Raw genomic sequence first — 22,548 nt, 5'->3', positions numbered from 1 at the left:
TTTTTAATTTTTTTTAATCGTTTTATGTTTATGAGCGGGTCAACCCAAGTATCCATTTACTCTCACATATATATACAAATTAATCACACCTCTCGACCAGGCAATTTGGACACTTTCAAAATTACATAAAGTCTTATTAGCCTAGTTGGTTAAAGAGTTGTATTTATTTTGTTAGGTTGCGAGTTCGAAACATATGTATAAAATTTTTAATTTTATTTTTAACCGTTTTAAGTTTATGTAAAGGTCAACCCAGAATCAGACCCAAATATCCATTTACTCTCACATATATATCCAAATTAACTACAGCTCTCGACCCGGACATCTGGACACTTTCAAAATTAAGCATCATTATATATATATATATTAGTTAGTTAAAAATGTCTCGCGTTCATCAAATTTGGTGTTGAACTTAAAATATAAAGTGTTATTAGCCTAGTTAGTTAAAAAGTTGTACTTGTTTTGTTAGGTTGCGAGTTCGAAACATACCTATAGCATTTTTAATTTTATTTTTAACTGTTTTATGTTTATGAGCGGGTCAATCCAAAATTCTACCCAAGTATCCATTTACTCTCACATATATATCTAAATTAACCACAACTATCGACCCCGCAATCCGGACACTTTCAAAATTTAGCATCATTGTATATATATATATTAGTAAGTTAAAAATGTCCAGTGTTCATCCAATTTGTTGTTAAACTTAAAATATAAAGTGTTATTTGCTTAGTTGGTTAAAGAGTTGTACTTGTTTTGTTAAGTTGCGATTTCAAAACATACCTATAGCATTTTTAATTTTATTTTTAACCATTTTAAGTTTATGGGCGGGTCAACCCAAAATTTAACCCAAGTATTTATTTACTCTCACATATATATCCAAATTAACCACAACTCTCGACCCGGCAATTCGAACACTTTCAAAAGTAAGCATCATTATATATATATAGATTTTTGTAACCAACAAACCTTTTAATTTAAAAGAAAACAAATTATTGTTTTCTAATTTATTTCAAAATAATGTTTTGTATATTGAATAAACAAATTTTCTTTGAAAAAATTTATAGGTCAACATAAATTAACTTATAAAATTAAGTTTTTGACAAATGTTAATAATAAAAAAAAATAAAAAAAATATATATATATATAATAAAGATTTATCTTTATTAGTAGATCTTTTCCTTTTTAAGATGAATAATTTCAACTTGTCAAACTGAGTTATCATCTTTTTTGCAACATCGCAACACGTATTTCTGAAAAATAAAAGACAAAGATTTTCGATGACAAAAGCTTCTAAATAACTTATCACATGAGACTGTTTTAAGATTGTTATATATCTTGACTTTAAATAATAGAAAGTATATATATATATACATATTATGTTACAAAAAAATAATTAAATACAATATATATGAAGAAAAATATCACCGAATAAATGGATGATTGTGTGTATCACAAATTCAGTGGAGTAAACATATATATCTAATTTTATATGTTGAAGACATTTTATTTGCCTCAAATAATATAGGTTTATTGCACTAAACTAAGACTTTTTTGTCGAGATATTTCGAGATGAAAGATCTTGGGGAGGCCTCATTTGTATTAGGAATCCAAATACATAGAGATCTTGATAATAAATTAAGGTTTCTTGGTGTGATTGGCCATTTGAAGCCCTAATTTTTATTTTGTATAGAAAAACTCATACAATTTAAGTCAAAATGTGATTAGTAATAACTCATTAGATGACTTACTTTTGTGAAGGAAAATTGCTAAACACTATTGATATATTGGGGAGAAGAAATTGCATATAATTCATTGTCTACAACAATATAACTTACAAAGTTTTTAATTTTTTTTAAAAATTTTGTGTATGAATGTCAAGAAAATTTTGAAGAGGACGACGATACACTCAACTTTGGAGTTTTTGAAGTTATAGAACTCCAGATACGACACTATTAAAAAGAGTATTTTTTCAAACGTGTTTTAAAATTTTTGAAAACATTTATAGAGGTGAAAAGATATTTTTATGGACCATATGAGCTCTCAAAGATAGACTATTTTTCAAATTGGTTCTAAAAATGATGGAATTTTTATTATTATTTTAAAAAATAATAGTTTTGACCATCATCATGTATATTTTTGAATTTTTCTAAAATGATTTCGATGCTCTAACAAATAAAAATAGGTTCTTTAGGGTTAAAAACCCAGCAATAAGAAGTTTTGAAAGGTTTGAAATTGAAACTTTTGAAGCCAAAATTGGACTTAAAGGAAGTTCGAGGGTCTCTTTGAAATAAGGCTAAAAATTCGGGCCCATAATTTCATATATATTGAAAATATTCTGAAATTAGGACATTGATGCCAAAATTTGCTGTCCACAGAAGTGAAGGGTCAGAATGGACGGGAGTTGAAATTTCAAGATGTCGCCCATGATAAATTTGTAATAAATTTGAAAGTGAATTTAAATCGATTTTGCCTACACTCATTCGAACAGAATGACTTCTTCCTCTTCATCAAATCTCGTACAATAACATCCATGGCCTGGAATAGGGAGCTCCATTTACCATGGTTATATTCGAGACAACCTCAAGAAATCGTCTTTAATTGTCGTGATGTTCTCCGACCAGTGAAAGTTCTATATTTGGAAATCAAATACAGATGATTTTTCTCCTTCGAAACGAGGACGATTTTGACAACGAACAACATACACAAACTCAACTTTGGATGATTTCTTGAGCTCCTTCCTTATCGCGGTGCACTTCGCTTATTCCCTTTCATCAAATCTCCTACAACAACATCCATGGCGTGTCTTTGAATAGGGAGCTCCATTCACCATGGTTCTATTCGAGACAACATTAGGAAATTCTTTTCGTCGCGATGTGCTCCGACCGGTGAAAGTTTTGTATAAGGAAATCATATACAAAGGAATTTTTTCCTTCGAAGCGAGGACGATTTTGACAACAAATAGAAGACACGAACTCAACTTTGGATGAACTTCAGATCGATTGATTTCAAGAGCTCCTTCCTTGTCCCGTTGCACATCAGTTTAAATTCTCCATCGCCTTTCGCTAGCTCGAGACATTCTTCTCTAATGGTGGACAAGACAAAAGAGAATCGACGAACGTCGCACTAGTAAAAGCCCTTATGAAGCCCTTATGAATTAACATTTTTTAACGACAAAACTTTTAACTACGTTTGACTTCGGTAAATAGTCGCACTAGTTTTAACGATTTTAACGATAGAACTTTTAACTACGTTTGACTTTGGTAAATAGTCTTTAATTACAGTTTTATAAATTGTAGTTAAAGACTATTAATTGGGGTAACTTTACCGCCTTTACAAAATAGCTTTAATTGCGGTTTATAAAACCGCCGTTATAAACTATTAATTACAATATTTTTATTGTCTTTGATTAATGATTTTAATATTAAAAACTTTTAATTGCGGTTAATTTAACTTGACCGTAGTTAATGCAATAATTTAGAAAATAAACAATAAAACTTATATTTTTAAAAAATAAAATAAAATCATTCAACAAAATATTTATACTATATAAATAACACAAAATAATTTATATTATTGTAAAAGTATAATTACATCAAAATATAATTACAATAAAATTTAATTATATTTAAATATAAAATAATATAAGGTGTTTATTAATGTAAATAATCAAATAAATTATCATTCTTAAACTTTATAACAATTTCTCTTCATTCCTTACTTCTTGTTTTTGGGTTGGGAAACTCTTAATATACTTCTCAAAATTTTAAAACCGGTAAAACAACAATTAGATAAAAATTTATAAATTAATAACGAATTATAATTTCACAATTATAACTAGTTTAAATAATTTTTATAAAAAAAATAATCATTCAATCCCTATATAAACATAAATTTCATAAACATAATCGATATAAATAATTTTACAACCAAATTATATCAAATTATTATAATTTCACAACCAAATAATATCAAATTATTATAATTTCAAAACCAAATAATATCAAATTTCTAATAATGAACATAAATTTTTAAGTTTATACACTTTCTAAATATTAAAAAACATTATTTCATAAAATAAACATCATTTTAAACTTGAAATAAACTATCATTTTATACATAAAATCTCAATATATCTTCTCATTATGTGATTTTATGTGATTCAGGATAAAAAGAACATTCATTTATTTTACTCAAATTATTATATTAATAAAAAAATTAAAGAAACATCATAAAATAAATCATACCTTATTGATTTGGAGTTCCCGAGCCTTGCCAATTTAATTCAACATCTTTGTCATCTCACATATTTCAACTTGAGTATATATATAAAATATTTTTGTCATCTCACATATTTCAAATTGAGTATATATAATCATTTAATTTAATCTTTTAAAAATATGCAAGTATGAGAGAGATTTGAGAACAAATGTAGTAAGAGGATGTGAGAGGGATCTAAGTGAAGAAGTAATGGAATGAGGAAGTTAGGAAGGTAAGATGGAGATGTAATGGAATGTGAGAGAGATAAAATGAATAAGTAAAGGAGAATGTGGCAGAGATGAATCTTTTTATCCAGCTTTAACAATAAAAATAAATAATTATAAATTTTATATCGTGATTTGTTTTAAAATAATTAATAAAAAAATTATATATATATATATTTTTGACTAAATTATTAAAAAACCGTCGATATAATTTTATTTTATCACGTATAACTATATATTTTAAATATATATATATATATTTCATTTAAAGACATCTCATCATTTTAATTTTATGTCACAAATTTATTAATAATTATCTATATAATGTATATATATTATATATAAATATTTTTGATGTGTTAGTCAAATTTATTAATAATTATTCATTCACTCTTTTATTATATTATTTCTTTAACTCACAATTCATTATATATAACTCATATATTCATTATATATACAAATATATTTTATTTTATTTTATTATACATATTATTTAACTTTAAATAAATTAGTTATATCTTTTAATGAGTAGACTAATTCATTTAATAATTAATTTTAAAAAATAATTTATATTAAACGATTAATGAATACACTAATTCATTACTAATTAATTAAAAAAATTAGTTCATATTAAAATATTATATTTACTAGGTCATATTTATATATATGTTCATGATTAATTTTTAAATTCTTTATTACTTTTCTAAGTCATTATCATTTTGTTTAAACTTTATAATTTTGTATGCAAGTTTTAATTTATATCATGAAAATTAAAAAGTCATTATTTGTATATTATTTATATTATTAAAATCATGTATATTATGAAGTTAAAATTATATATATATATATTTTTTTTTTCTAGTATTTATATATTAAATTAGATCAATATATTTATAATAATAATAATTAGTTTTTTTTATTAATTTTAATAAATTAATAAATTTTACTATATTTAATTTTTTTAATTTAATATTAAAATTTAGAGATATAATTTTATTTTATCCATGTATAACTATAAATTTTATAAAATAATATGTAATATTAAAATTGATATATAGTTACAAATTTTATATACATTTACAAATTAACAATAAATTTCTAACTTCAATACATTAGGACTTTTAATTATTTTTATAAATCATGATAAAATAATTATAAATACATTATCTAGTTATAATTTAAAATTTTGTAATTCTAGTGAACTTTAAATTATTAAATTCATAATCTTATTTTTATAAAATATAAAATATTAATATTTGTCCAATTTAAGAATGATCATGTATTATAATTAAGTATGAACATATTATAATATTAGATTTAGATAGACTCTTTATATGAATGTATCAAATATTAAGTTAAGTTAGTTTGATATATTTTTATAGAAAAATTTTATAAATAATACTAAAAAATTAAATTTTGTTTTAAATAAAATTTCATACTAAATAAATATGTAAATAATAAAATAATGGTTTAATAAATAACTAATTAATTTATAAAATAAGTTTATACAAAAATCTACATTTACTTAGTTAGTTGATTGAGGATAAAATTTATTTTTAACTTACTTTTATAAAATTATTTATATTTTATACTTCCAAAGTGGATTTATTTCCAAAAAGAGTAAGAAAATAAATTAACACCTTAATATATAAGTTTTATTATATTAATATCTTATATTCATTTATTAGATATATAATTATCAATAATATAAAATAAAATTTATCATAATTTTTTATCATAATTAAATACAAAAATAATTTTTAATTCATAATAATTAAAATACTAATACATCACTAATTAATTTATAAAATAAAAATTTAATTAATAATAAAAGTCTTATTTATAAGTTAATATTTATATATAACATATATCCTAAAATCTAGGTGATTTGTTACATTAATAACAATTATACCAATAATTTATTTTATTTTTATTAAAAATTATATTATTATAATAGTAAGTAATTTATTCACTTAATATATATATATATATATATATATATATATATAATATTAATAATATATTTTGATTGAAAATAATCTCTTTTTCATTTTTGTGTAAATAGTTATAATACATAAATTTTTATACACTATTACATTTTCAACTTATATTCCAATTAAATTATAAAATAGTTAAAATTAAGAATTTAAAACCTATTAACATTCTAAAATCATGTATATTATAAATTAAAATTTATATTCAACATACTTTTTTATATAACTTATTATTATATAATATATAAAATATATTTTATTTAGTTTTACTATTATTATTATATATAATCATTTTTAATATATATTTTTAATAATGTAATATTTTAATTAAAAAATTATTATTTATTTTATAACGATAATTTTATTAATTATTATTTTCTATATTTACTTATATTATAAAGAACCTTTTTTTATTTTATTTATAAATTTTATTTTAAGTTTATTTTATTACAATTATAAATAATATTTCAATTCAATAAATATAATTTACAATTTATATTACAATTAAAATTTTAGATTTTAATTAAAATTAAATTAATTATTAAATAATAACTGTACATAATTTATAATAATAAATAATATTATTTATAATAATAAATAATATTATTTATAATATAAATAAATATAGAATTATAATAATAATTCAAATTTTGTGGCCTCAAAATTAAAATTAATATAATAGTTGTACATTTTATAAAAAAATATTAAATATACAAAAATATATAACTAGATGATTGATTTCAAAATAGGAAAAAATATCTATGGTAGTAAGTATTGATGTGTTTTTGGTGATTTTGAAGTCTCATTTAATAATATTTGTGATACATTATGTATTATGTTTCTATAATGAAAATTTTTGATAAATATTTTAAAACGAAAAGAGATTATAAAGATAAACATAAAAATAATAATAAATAAATAAATTTAAGAGTATTAAAATGTAATCTCAAAAATTAATTTTAGGTTATTGTAGGATTTATAATAAAAAAAATTAAAATATTAGAGATAGAAAAACGACTACAATATAAAAAATATAGTTAGGGTAGTGATATAAAAGAGCTATAATAAATACAATAATAGATAGAAAATAGGTCTTCTAATACTAAGGATAAAAAAATTATATAAAAAAATAATAAAATCGTTTACAAATTAGTTAGAGAGAGAAAAAAATAATACATTATTATATTAGATATAATATGGAGAGGAAAAAATTTTAAAAATTATTATATTATATATAATATAAAGAGAGAAATAAATAAAATATTATTATATAATATGGATAGAGAAAAAATATACATTATTATATATAATATATAGAGAAAAAGTTAACCTATATAAGAAAATAAATATAAAAAAATATGATATTATACGGTAAAATAGATAGTAATATATAATATATAATTAATAACATTATATATACTAAAAATTAAAAATTTGAGGCATCTCAATAGTCTGGGCCGATCATCACTAACCTATATAACTTATGCTCCAATATATTATTTATACTTAATTATAATTTATACTTTTATACACCTTATATTCTATATAATTTGTACCCGTATAAAAAGTACTTTTAATTACAGTTTTATATATAATAGTAAAAATAATGTGTATTTTATATAAATATTGTATAATAAATAATTTATATATAGATTATTAAGCACAAATAATATGTTTATAAATATATATATTATAAATATTTTTTATTTGAAAGATGATTTTAAAGTATAATTTTAGATTAATTATTAGTAAATAAATTAAATATATACAAAAGATTATTCATGCCTAAAGTATTTCCAAATTTTAAGATTTTAGTACATTTACTAAATTCATATTGATTTATAATATATTTTAAAAAATTAAAACTTAACATTACAATTATACCCAAAAAAAATCAAAAAATTGAACAACTCTATAACAAATTCTTTATTAAAAATTTAACTCAATTATATTAGTGTTTTTAGAATCTAAACATAATTTAAAATCCAGTTCAATTGTGTCAAATAATATTAATCACATAAAAAAGTTTGTTTTAAATTAGATATTATCGAATCATCGTACCACAATACACAGTTAGTTTTGTGATAGTAAATGGACTGGTTGTTAATTTGCGAGTTGTCCCTTCCATAAAATTTGAAATGATTAAATTTAAAAATAAAATTAATATATATAAGTCTTGAACTAGTAACTTATTAAATACAAACAAAAGTTTTATGATCTGGCGCATTTATATAATTTTAATACTTTTTATTAATTTTTTTTAAGTATTTGTTTTTTAATGTTAGATATAGTTTTTTTAAACACACAAATTATGTTTTATTAATTATTAGTTCACATTAACAGCAATATATTATAATTAATGAATTTTTAGAGATGGAACTTAAATACCCATTTTATTTTGTATCTCATACAAATGTAAACGAGTATTAATAATATGTTGGTCAATATACAAATTGGGTCAAACACTTATATATAAAAATACGTAAAATTATAAATTTATTTCAATAATACAAAATGATAATACTTAAAGTGTTCACATTATATATCCTCGAGATCAGGGATCAATAGTAAGAAATTTTGAAAACTCATACTAATAATTTCTTTATTAGTAACATACAATACCGATTTTTTTGGTATATCAAAATATTGATATTTTTGGTAGGTTGCAGTACAGTATTTTTTATATAATCAAAATATCAATAATTTAACTACTATAAATATTATGATCATAAATGTGATCGATTTGATTTTGAAACAAAAATTGTACTTGAAAATTGTTTTTTTTGTACAATTGAAGTGAAAACCAATTGAAGTGAGTCCTAACTCAATTTTTGACAAGGCTAATTTTATTGATAAGTCTATTAATGATGTTAATTTATTAAAACAACTACAAATCCCTTTTTCTCAAAAATAATTTGATTATTTTTAAATTAGAATAGTTTATTTTGAATTTTTATATATCACAATTTTCAATACGAATGTTATATGATAGGGGATTAATTTTGTTTTGTACTTAAAAATGAATTTTAGCATGTTCATATATAGAATAAAGTGTTATTAATGAAGTGTATCAAACTTCTTTTTCAAAATCATAATAGTTTATTTAAAAGCATATAATTTATGTTATATTGTTAATGGATAGTCACTAGGTCTGCACTCATAATAATTTAGATCCTAATATGAGTGTAAATAGATACAAATCAATACACGAGTATGTACGTATTTCAAAAATGTCCATCTAGAGTTATCGACTCAAGACATATTTTAGTTTAATGCCTTACATTTTACTTGAATCCCTAATGGGATGAGGAATCAAAATGACATGCTTCATGTGTCCGAATTTATTCCTAAAAATATTTTGATTCAAAAGAGTCGCTACCTATTTACTCATTAAGAAACTAGGGAAAAAGCTCAATTAAGTTCGGTGCTTTGTTACGTGTGAAAAAGGAACTCAGCGTCATATCCCACACGCTCATCCAAAGAGCTAAATTGTTGACTTTTTTTAAAATACGACAAATTACAATACAATTTTAAATTAAATTTTAAATATGCAAGTTACTAAACCTAATTCCAGTCTATGTCTAAAGGTCATACTCATTATGTTCCTAAACATGTGTCTAAGGTACCAATGTTAAACATAGGTATCTAAAAAATAATAAAACCAACACGACATACATGTTTTATGAAAGAGAATAAAGTGTCAAATAAGAAATTGTGTCAAATTCGAAGTTAATTCACACAAAAGTCGGGAAAAATATAAGAATCATCCAAGAATATTTTTCCTATTTTTTGAGTTTTGGAAACTCAAGTTATAAGCTCAAAAAGTTGATAGAAATATTCTAATCTATTTTCTATTTTTTTTAGTTTTAGAAAATCGTTTAAGGAATTTTAATATAAAATGGATTAAAATAAGGAAATAGAAGGTAAATAGGCTTTAAAGAATTAGGCTTGACCTTGGTTTAAGGATTGATCGTCTCTTCGGGAGTTCTAGGGCTGGTTCAGGAGCCATCTGCAGATGAAGGAGGCGCAGGCCTAATTGGGGAAGCAAAGTGGGACAAGTCTAACATGTATTGGGGTATGGGGTTCAAATCCCTAGACACCCATTTAATTTCCTTTCATCCATGACGTGCCTATTGTAGATTTTACGATCCCTCTTTTTCTCGATCACCCTCTTTACTAAACATCAATCCACGGTCGAATGCTTGCAATCAAAACACAATCATTCATCTTCTAATAAGTCTTCTAGGAAAAACATTGATTTTGACATATGATCTTAGACACAAACCAAATGTGTATTTCAACTATAAACGCCATTAGGGACTTACCCGTAACACTCTCAACACGTCACTCAATCTCTAAATCCAAGACCGGAGCATCATCGAAAAATTCAAGAACACGCCGTAAAAATCAAATTCTTGATTTCAAGTACCAAATCATATCCTAGAACTGCTCGATGTTTTTTAAATACCTAAAGAACTCAACTAAAACGTTCTTGATCGATTTATAACACATTCAAACACCTTGGTTTTTATAATTTAAATTTGTGTCTTCATTCTTATTTGCGAGAACTTTTTGTTAGAATATATTATATGGCCCAACCTATCTAAAGGTTTCAGCCCATCTACAAGTTGCCATAACTTGGACGCTAAGATAAATCTTTTATATATATATATATATATATATATATATATATATATATATATATATATATATATATATATATATATATATATATATATATATATATATATATATTATAACTATGTATTATCCATCATTGAATACAATCTTTTTCTCTATATTCTTACATGGTATCAGAGCCGCTACCGTCAGATTTTGATTTCATCTGCCGCAATCCAGTTTAGCTTTGATCATCGACGCAACAGTGCCGTCAGATTTTGATTTTGAATATTCTTTTATTTTCATATCTAATTTGGTTTTCTGAATTATCAACTGCTTTCTCATTCGTTGAGTAGTCTGAGTTCTTTATTGAACATTTTGATATATTTTGTTGGGTATTGGTATATTTCATGCTTTGGATTTTTCCTTTATGTCTCTTAATATGGATCGTATATAGGCCTCTGGTATTACTGTTATATTGTCAGGAGACAATTATGATTTGTGGTCCGAATATTGAAGAGTTTTTTGATTGGTAAGAAGTTGTGGCGATATGTCTTTGGAGATTTCACTATATAAATAAAACCTGTCAGATTCTCCTTTACTCTACCTACATATGAAACTGTAAAATTATTGTGTGGCTATTGATGACAGGGACAGTAAGAATCATACTATTCTTACATCATCTAGGAATATCCAAATCCAGCTTCGACGAATGGATACCTCCAAGATGGCTTGGGATTATGTGAAAGATCGATTCCAAGCTACCAGAGGAATGCACCACTATCAACTGTTGAGTTCGTTACATGCACTGAAACATGAGCTAAGATAATCCATAGACGATATCTTCTCTACTATCCAGTCACTCTGGGATCGCATTGACGAGGCCGACATTAATGAGAAACATTTAAGGGTCATTCAACTACTAATGAAGCTTGGCCCTGAGTACGAGTCTGTTTGTGGATCATTTCTCCATTGTCATCCATTACCTTCATTAGACATAACTATGAAGGAGATCTCTTTTGAGGCTATTTGTCTTGACATACTTCGATCTCCTACTACTAATTATGTTATGGTTTTTTCATCTTCTCTACCCGTGGTTCCTCGTAAAAATGCATAGAAAGATGCTCGATCAGATTAGTCTGCTAGATTTCTTCGTTGTTCGAATACTGATCACGTATACACTCATTGCCCCAACATTGAATGTCGTTATTGTCATCAAAATGGTCATGTATTTTAGAAATGCCCAAAACTAGGTCATTCAACTTCTTCAGCTAGATCTTCCTCCTTCATAGCTTCCGTCACAAATGATTTTACAGTCGCCTCAGTCCATTACTCCCACTCTTATGGATATTCATAAACTACTCACTCAGGTTTTATCTATCAATCCTTCATTAGCCACCACATCAGGTAATCAGCCATGGTTGATAGACTCTTCTTGTTGTAACCATATGACATCTAACATTAATCTGTTGCATTCTATAAAACCTCTCACCACCTCACCTCTCATTCACATAACAAATGGTGCAACTATGCACATCACACATACTGGTCATGCCACTTCACCATCTCTTCAAGATATCTACTACATTCTCCATTTAACATTAAACCTTATTTCTGTTGGTTAGTTGGTTGAGCAGGGACTTACTGTTACTTTTACATCTTCTAGTATACAGGTTCAAGATTCATAGACAGGTCAGATTCTTGGACGGGATGCAAGACGGGTCGCCTGTTTGAGCTTTCTTCCTTTCAACCTTTTCCTTCAATTTCTGTTGTCGTTTCTCCTTTCTTTATTTGTCAGTGGCATCTTAAACTTGGACATGCTTCATTAAATAAACTTCGGTCTCTTGTTGTTAAATGTTTTTTGGGTCCTATTATATTTGAGTCATTTGATTGTGTGCATTGTAAGCTTGGAAAACAACAAGCACTTTATTTTTTAAATAATCATTCTATTGTTGATAAACCTTTTTCGCTAGTTCACTCAGATATTTGGGGGCCCTCTCCTATTGGTACATTTCATGGTTATCGATATTTTGTGATATTTGTTGATGATTATTCACATTCTACTTGGATTTATTTTTTGAAAAATCATTCTGAACTTGCCTCTACTTATTCAATTTTTGCATAAATGATTCAAACACAATTCTCATGCCCTATTAAAACACTTTGTACCGTTAATGCTCTAAAATACAATGATTCTACCTTTCTCAGTTTTCTTTATACCTAGGGTACTGTTATTCAACGCTCATGTCCTTACACCTCACAACAAATTGGTTGGGTTGAACGTAAACATAGACACATTCTATATACTATTCGTTCCATGCTACTTTCTGCTTCATGTCCAAATAGGTTTTGGGGGGAAGTTGCACTTACTTTTTTCTATACAATCAACCGAATGCCATCTTCTATACTTCAGGATGTCACTCCTTACTAAAAACTCTTTGTTCAGCCACCAAATTACTCTATTCTTCGATCATTTAGTTGTGTCAGTTTTGTCCACCTCCCCCCGCATGAACGAAACAAATTGGAGCCTCAAAATCATTTGTGTTGTTTTTTGGGATATGGGGTAGAGCATAAGGGCTATCGTTGTTAGGATCCTGTGTCAAATCAGATTCGTGTTTCTCGTCATGTCACCTTTTGGGAACATAAGATGTTCTCTTATAAGTCCAAGTTTGCCACTCATTTTTAAATTGATTCCCCATTTTTTGTTTTAGATCCGTCCCCTTCTTTTACAAGTCCTGAGATCACACAAAATTCTATTGATATTGTCGTTTCTCCCCCATCACCCCCAACTGACCCACCTGCATCTCCTGAACAAGTATCTGACCCACTTGCATCTCCTGAACAAATACCTGATCAAATACCTCAAGTCCCTGCTGCCACTTGTCGACATTCTACCCGGGTATGTTGTCTTCCTCATAATCTCCAAGATTACCACTGCTTTTCTGTCATTCTAGCTAACCATGAGCCTAAGACCTTTCTTGAGGCAAATTGTAATCCATTGTGGTGTGAGGCTATGTCAAAGGAACTACAGGTTCTTGAAAAGACTGGGAGTTGGGATATCGTTGATCTACCACCTGGCAAGAAATCTATTTCTTGCAAATGGATTTACAAGATGAAAACAAATTCTGATGGATCTGTTGATCGCTATAAAGCTCGTCTTGTGGCCAGGGGTTTCTTATAGGAGTATGGCATTGACTATGAAGAGACTTTTGCTCTTGTTGCCCGTTTGACTTCTGTCGTTGTCTTTTGGCTATTGCTGCTTCTCGTTGATGGTCTCTTCACTAGTTGGATGTAAAAAATGGTTTTCTTCATGGAGATCTTTTTGAGGAGGTTTATATCAGTCCACCACTTGGTTCAGACATTTCAGGGAAGGTAGGTAAGCTACGTCATGCTCTTTATGGTCTGAAACAAGCACCACGAGCTTATTTTTTTAAGTTCAACTCAACACTTATTTAGTATGGATTTATTGCCTCTCCTTATGACTCTGCTTTATTCATTCTTCGCTCTTCATCTAGGATTATTATTCTATTATTATATGTTGATGATATGGTGATCACTAGCGATGATGCCTCTAATATATCTGATTTACAGACATATCTTCATCAACATTTTGATATGAAGAGTCTTGGTAAGCTGCGTTATTTTCTATGTCTTAAGATTTCTGACACAATAAATGGTATCTACTTGTCTCAGGTGAAGTATGCTTCTGACCTTATCACCCGTGCTAGTTTGACTGATAGCAAAACTGCCTCGACTCCAATTGAGGCATATTGTCGTCTTACTCCTCTCGATGGAACCCTTCTTAAATTCCCCACGCTCTATCGTCAATTAGTGGACTCCTTGATATATCTAACTGTTACTCACCTTTACATAGCTCATGCAGTTCACATAGTTAGTTAATTAATTACTAGTCCTCATACAGCTCATCACTCTGCTGTGTTATGTATTCTCCTCTATATTAAGGGCACTCTCTTACATGGTTTTCACTTCTTTGCTAATTCATCATTGGTACTCACTGGTTACTCAGATGCTGATTGGGCAGGCGATCCCACTAACCGATCCTCCATATCACTGGTTATTGTTTTTTTTTCGGTGATTCTCTTGTTTCCTAGTGAAGCAAGAATCAGACGGTTATTTCCTGTTCCAGCGTTGAGTTAAAGTATCGTACGCTTGCTGATTCTACTTCTGAGCTTCTTCGGATTCGTTGACTTCTCTCAGATCTTGACGTTTCTTACCGCCAGCCACCGATCTTCATTGTGATAGTTAGAGTGCTATTCACATTTCTCAGAATGATGTGTTTCATGAGCGCATTAAACAAATCGAGATCTGTTGCCACTTTGTACGGAAACATGTTAGTTCTGGTACTATACAAATACGGTACGTGTCTACCGAACACCTAACTACAGATGTCTTCACAAAGTCTCTCTTATTGGGTCGATTTTACATGTTATTGAGCAAATTCAAGTTGATATTTACTCTATCACCTTGATCTTGAGGAGGGGTGTTAGAATATATTATGTGGCCCAACCCATCTAAAGGTTTCAGCCATCTACAAGTTGCCCTAACTTGGGCATTAAGATAAATTTTGTATATATATATATATATATATATATATATATATAATATATATATTATAACTATGTATTATCAATCATTCAATACTATATTTTTCTCTATATTCTTACAATATATATATATAAATGATTCTAGAAATAAATTAATTAAATACAACATTACAAAGAACGATATCACCAGAATACAATATTGCTTCGAGGCATGTGATTAACACATTTCCCTTAAAACAGTTTCACCGTCTCCCTTGTGCTGTAGATTATCGCAGATGGCTGTCTCCCAGGGTACAACAAATGTAGTAATGATGCAGCACCGGAATAACTACACAGCGAACTTGATAAAGTACTTAAATCATTCATCGTGTTTCAACGAAAATATGACGAGTTAAAAACTCAAAGAACACTCGATTGAGTGAAAGAACACTTGGATGAGTGAAGAACTCGAAGAACACTCAAGAAAACAAAGAAAAAAACCTTTCAAATTCTAGAGAGATTATGAAATGAGTGAAAAAGAGATATCAGATATTTTCAGACTTCCAACATGAAGGGGATATTTATAACTGGAAAGTAAATCGTCACAATAAATTCATTTATCAATCCAACGGCTGATAATTCATACAATGACTGCTGATAATTCATACAACGACTGCCATTTGACTCTTGGAATTCAATCTTATCCATTGTCATTCAATCTTATCCATTGTCATTAAATTTCTCCAAAATTCACATTTGAATTTAGTATGAATTCATATTTATTTGGATTAAACTACATTTAATTTATTTATCCAAATTCTCATTTCCATTTAATTAATGAAGTTATTTTAAATTTTCAACAATATTTAGGGTGATTACAATAAATGAGAAACTACTTAAATCGATCACAAACCATCGTTAGAACGTTCTTGGAACATTATTCTCGGGTGAGAGCTTGAGAATGTTGATCCCCAAATTTTGAATTAAAATTAAAAATCAGGTAAATTATATTTGATTGATCTGTCCAATTCTAACTATTAAAATATTGCCTAAATCTATTAGAACTTACATATGCAACTACATCGTAAATAAAAACGAATAACAATTAGGTAGAGCTTGAATATTTAAAAATAAAAATGAATCGAGAATTTATATTAGAACTACAAATGAGAACTTACAATCGAGGAGCTTCCTTTTGAACTAGAATCAAGCTTCAAACCCTTCTCTGAAAATTCTAGAAAATCCAAGCTTGAAACTCCTTCTTTAATGGAAGAAAATTTTCAAAGGTGTTATATACTCTAATTTCTTTCCTCAATCCCTCTCTGAACCCTGCTATCCCCGATCCAATAGATCCTAGGTTCTAATTTATAGTTTAGGAGCTTCAAATTTGAATTTTGAATTAAAATTTTCTTTTCCCTCCTTTTGAATTCCGGATTTGTTTGGTCGTTAATCAGTCTTCTAAAGATACCATGATGCTCCCCTTTAACTTCGAAGCAAGTAGCTCTTTCTGGAGAGCGATTTGATATTTTCTACCGATTTTTTGTTGTATTTAAAATGTCATTCGGAGAGCATGATTTAGTAATTTATTCAAGCCATTTGGTTCTATATAAAATATTTGGATTTTAATTAATTTCGACTACGATGTTATACCTCTAAATAAATTATTTATTTTAAATCCCGCGCAATAAACACATATACAAATTTTTGAAAAATTTATATTGGCTCTGGTTATTAGGTTATAAATTTGGGAGTAAAAATTGAGTGTTTATATATAGATTAACAAATTATAAATTGAATTTAAAATCACAAGGGATAATCAAAATAGAGAGTTTACCTAAAGCATGGTACATTTTTAAATTCTTAAAACGAAAGTTTACTTTTACAAAATAATATAATTAAATATAAAATTAACTTAAAAATCAATAATAAAAAATATTACTAAAAGAAGTTATAATTACAAAATCAATTACATTAGTTCATTTTTTTAATAAATAAACAACTCCATACTTTACTTTCTTCTCGAATCGCTTGAAATGCACGGGACAAGGAACCAAAACGGTAAACTCAACTCTTTTAGTTCGTAGTATTTTGAAAAAATTATTTTGCTGATTTGATTTGCTAAAAATTCATTAGCCTACTTTCCTTTCAAAACCCGTAAAATTAGATAGAAGACTAGTCTTTCGAGAGTTGTCTCGTCCAAACATGAGATGAGGAACAAAAAATAGGATTTAGTAATTCAAACTTAGCTGGATAAAGAATTTGGCCTAGGCCCTTATTTGGTTTAGGTCAAAAGGCTTATGCCTTATTTATTTATTTATATTTATAATTCTAAAAAAATAGCCTATAATTATTATTAATTTATTTTTATTTATTTAAATTTGGTAATATAAAATTTAGGTGGATTTATTTATTTTACTGTAAAGTAGATTTGTGAAATCTTTCTTCTTTTATTTGAATAAAGAATTTAAAACATTTGATATGTCCTTGTTGTCTTATATAAGCTAAAATCGTCTTATATTAGCAATTTTTTAACTGAATCTCGTTGTTTAAATTTCAAATATTATTATTTTAAAAAAAAAGTGAAGCAGTGGCTGGAAAGTGTCTCTTTGGTCACTAGTTAAATTTTTTATTTAAATACATGTCTTTTGGTTAGTAAATATTTAGATAGGTTAGTTGAGTTGGTTGTTGGTTTCTAAAAAATCTTTCTTGTTCATATCGTATTTCGCGGTTAAGATTATCTCTAGAAACGTTGTTTGACGAACGACCAAATGACTAGCGCCCCTACTTGCTTCTGGTCGACAACTTCCCTAATCGCCTAGACAACATATAGCAGTTGACCTATGTTAACCCACACCCATCCCGCGAACAAAACTGACCCGTTGCTGAATCAATCAAAATCCTATCTCCAAGTATGATTTAAATTTTGAAATTTCAATATTTTCAATGATTATTATTTAAATCATCTACAAATTAAAAGTGTAAAACAATACAATTTTAAAATTGGTCAAAAATTTAATGTAGAGACTGTACTGATGAGTAAGCGCGATAGCCCTTTCCTAAGTGTAACTAAGCCCCGTAACGAAATAAAATATTTAAAAAGAATTTATTTACGCAAAATATTTTCCGAATCTTGGAAACATTATGTAGCGCTCTATAATTCAAAAGTTAATTCCCGACTCATTTAAAATATTTTCTAAAATATATTTAGGAATTAAAAAGTCTTAGAATTCTTAAAATAATAAAAATAGAGAGAAGCGATTTCATGGTATTACAAGTTCTTTGGCGACTCTGTTGGGGACATTTGAAGTTTAGCTCAAAACAAATTTTTGGCTATTTAAAAATCTTTTTAAAAATTGTTCCATACTTATCTAATTGATTTACATGAGACTCATTTAAAAAGGGAACAAACACCCTTATAACTCCCAAAAAAATTCTTTGCGTTAGTTTGTAGAGTAAGCTCGAGGATCGAAAACTTTAACATCAGTTTGAGTATTATAAATTTTCTTTTAAAAGATGTCATTGATTATTGACCGCTATTTGAAATTAATTAAAAATAATTAATTTCGGGGTTCAATTTTAAATAATCTAGAATTTACTATAAAAAAATCACAATTAAATTTTTTAGAATCCTTTAGTTTAAAATATTATTTATTTTGAAACAAAGTCGCCAATTGATTTTTGAAAATCAATAAAAGTTGGCATGCGTATACAAACATATTGACTATAGTTTTCTTTCAATTCGTAGTTTGGTGATATTCGGGAAAGAGATTTTGCACTTCATCCTCCTTACCCATTTTAAAATGGTCTCTACTTATAAAGTTGTCTTTTGAAAATCGGTTGTATAACGTTTGAGTTTTAACTGATTATTATTCCGGTCCTAGTCATGTTTTTAGGTTTTAATGTTATTTAAAATATTGAAACAACAATATTTAAATGCTGGTACATATTGCGGATGATAGCTAGGGAGGAAATGTCTGAAGAATATCGGTCATTTTTAAAGACATTACGGTTTAGAAGTAAACATCAAACAAGCCTTTGTCGAAATATTTTGTGGAAATATCAAAAAAATATTTTAAATGTATTTTCTATTTTTCAGGATTTTAAAAAAATGATTTGGAGTCCAAAAATTATAAAAATAATTTTGAATTTATGATTCTCGGTCCCAAGGTCGAACCTCTCGGTCCTGGGGTTTGGGATTCTCGGTCTCAAAGTTGGAACTCTCGGTCCTAGGGTTTGGGATTCTCGGTCCCAAGGCCAAACCTCTCGATCCTGGTGTTTTTGATTCTCAGTCCTAAGGTCAGACCTCTCGATCATGGGTGAAAATCCTCGGTCGGATTTCTCGTTCCTAACTCAAGAACATTGGTCCTAGGTCTCAGTTCTAGGTTCAAATTTCTCGGTCCTTGGTTTCAGTATGGACCCAAGTATTCTCGGTCCTAGGCTAACAATCCTCGGTCCCCAAGAACACAAAAGTGCATGTTTTTAAATTTGTATCTCTGATTCTTTGATCTAAGAGCTTGGGTAGCGTCACAAACCTCATATGAACATGTTAATCATCATCTCAAGGTATCAATCAACATGGATGATAATCAATTGGTTCAAAACCGTTTGTGATTAAAAATCGGGTTTTTTATTTTGAAGTTGTTTTGAAGTGTAAGGAGTTATCCAATAGCTTTATTATACTACTATATTTAATTGATTTTTAGCAAAAAATGAAAAATGGTTGTTCGTTTTGATCAATTTAAGAACTCAAAATTTTAAATCTATTTTAAAATTTTTGATTTTGATCAAATATTATCGGTATGGATCAAACATGATCCAAATAGTCGTCCAACATCATTACAATAATATTGGGAAAACTTTTGGACTGTGATTCAATATAAATAACCCAAGAACAACAAACCCGTTTTTTTTTTTAAAATTCAAATTTGGGTTTTTGTTATTTAGATCGATCAATCAGTTCAATCCTATGAAGATAGTTTTTAAATGATCATATGATCAGTTTCCATCCATAAAACACCATATAAACAAAAAAACATACAAGCTTATGTAATTTTAAATATAAAAATTTCAAATTCAAACTATAATATGAATTAGAGGTATATTGGAACCTTACCAATGATTGGAGAGAACTCCTTGATCCTTAGTGAAGCTTTTAAGATGCTCATATCCAAGCTTTAAGGATTCAAACGAATTTTCGTAAAATCCCAAAGCTTTGAGCTTTAATGGTGGATTTTTGGTAAATTGTGATTTGAGAGTATAGATTAGACTCTCTCCTTTGGGAACGATTAAGGTCGTCTATTTATAGCTTCCCTAAGTCGGTGGAGGCTTCCAGTGGCTTGAATCGGCCAAAAGTCATTAATGGCTTTTGGTTGTTCTTGGCTTAAGTCGTGAAATAGGGATGAATAATCCCTAATTTTGATAGGGAGAAATGATCAGCATTATAAGGTGATCATTCTGGGCTTTAAATAGCCGAAAATGTTGAATATCGAAGGAGTTCAAAAAAGAGAAATTGATATGATTTTGGAAAACGTTAACGAACTATATTCTGTTGGACTCACTGCCAAAACTTTCCAAATTTTGATGAAATTAATAAAACCTTGCATTAACCTCGCCATCGAGAAGGAAGGAAAAGAGGGAAAATTAGTGAAAGCTACAAGTTGAAACATATTGTTATCATAATGAATTGTTATCATTCATGGACGGACTTTTAAGATACAATCAAATCCAAATGGCCTCGCAAGACTAGGAAAAGACCACGTTTATAATAGAGGTTGAAACATATTGTTATATGGTCATGAATTTCAATCTTAAGAATGCGGGAGCATAATATCAAAGGGTAGCTACTATGATCCTTCATGATATAATCCACATGAAAGTAGAAGTATATATGTAGACGACATGATTGACAAATCAAAGGATCGAGAAGGACATGTCCTAAATCTCGAAAAATTCCTGCAACGAATCAGGAAATATTAACTATGACCCAACCCAAAGCAATGCACATTCGGAGTCAAAACTAGTAAAATTCTAGGATTCTTAATCACACAAAGGGGCATCAAAGTCGATATCTCTAAGATTGTAGCAATCACAGCTATGCCAGTTCTTCAAAACGAAAGAGAGTTCTAAGGATTTTTGGGTAATTACCAATACATTAGTCGATTCATAAGCCAACTTATCATGACATGCGATCCGCTGTTTAAGCTATTGAAAAAGACCAAAAGTTTGTATTGGATGAAGACTATCAATAAGCGTTAGACAGAATCAAGGATTATTTAAAATCATCTCCCATACTCGTCGCCCAGAGCTGACATTCCTCTTATCATACACCTTACTATAAAAAACACAGTTATGAGAATCTTGTTGGCTCAAGAAACGAGAATAAACTTGAAACGACTATGTACTATATCAATAAAAAGATGATTGGGTGTGAACTTAATTAAACTCTAGATGATAAAATCTTTTGGGCCTTCGCATGGGTCACTAAAATGTTGGGACACTACATGCAAGCCCAACTCATCAAGTATGTATAAAGACTAAACCCGATCTATTTCTTGTTCCAATTAACTCTTCTATCACCAAGGCTAGCCAAATGGATGATGTTGTTTTTCAAATACTATATAGCCTATATGGTACAAAAATCCATCAAAGAAAGCATTTTTGCAGACTTCCTTGATGACCAACCCATCATTGTTGAGTCAAAAGATGAACTTGAATTACCCGACAAAGGAATTATGAGTATAACATTAGACACATGGAAACTAATATTTTGACGGAGCTTCTAGAAAGTAGGGTTACAGAATTATGATTTTGTTAGTTAACCTTAAAGGGACGTACAACCCAATATACATAAAATTCAAATATCCTGTCACAAATAATAAGGTCAAATACGAGGCATGCCTCTCAGGTCTCAAA

The 22,548-nt window shown here is 27.7% G+C and overlaps 1 protein-coding gene across 1 annotated transcript; it reads left to right on the top strand.

Moving 5' to 3' along the window:
- Positions 1–14,390: 14,390 nt before the first annotated feature.
- On the top strand, positions 14,391–15,963 carry LOC124943665 (uncharacterized mitochondrial protein AtMg00810-like). Its single transcript, XM_047484142.1, has 4 exons — positions 14,391–14,464; positions 14,608–14,983; positions 15,056–15,166; positions 15,898–15,963. The coding sequence occupies exons 1-4, from the start codon at positions 14,391–14,393 to the stop codon at positions 15,961–15,963; spliced, it is 627 nt and encodes a 208-aa protein (XP_047340098.1).
- The last annotated feature ends 6,585 nt before the right edge of the window (positions 15,964–22,548 follow it).

Source organism: Impatiens glandulifera, chromosome 6, assembly GCF_907164915.1.
Source record: "Impatiens glandulifera chromosome 6, dImpGla2.1, whole genome shotgun sequence".
NCBI classification, from domain to species: domain Eukaryota; kingdom Viridiplantae; phylum Streptophyta; class Magnoliopsida; order Ericales; family Balsaminaceae; genus Impatiens; species Impatiens glandulifera.
Note: the sequence above shows the minus strand (reverse complement) of the source record. Positions and strands in the feature narration are given on the sequence as shown.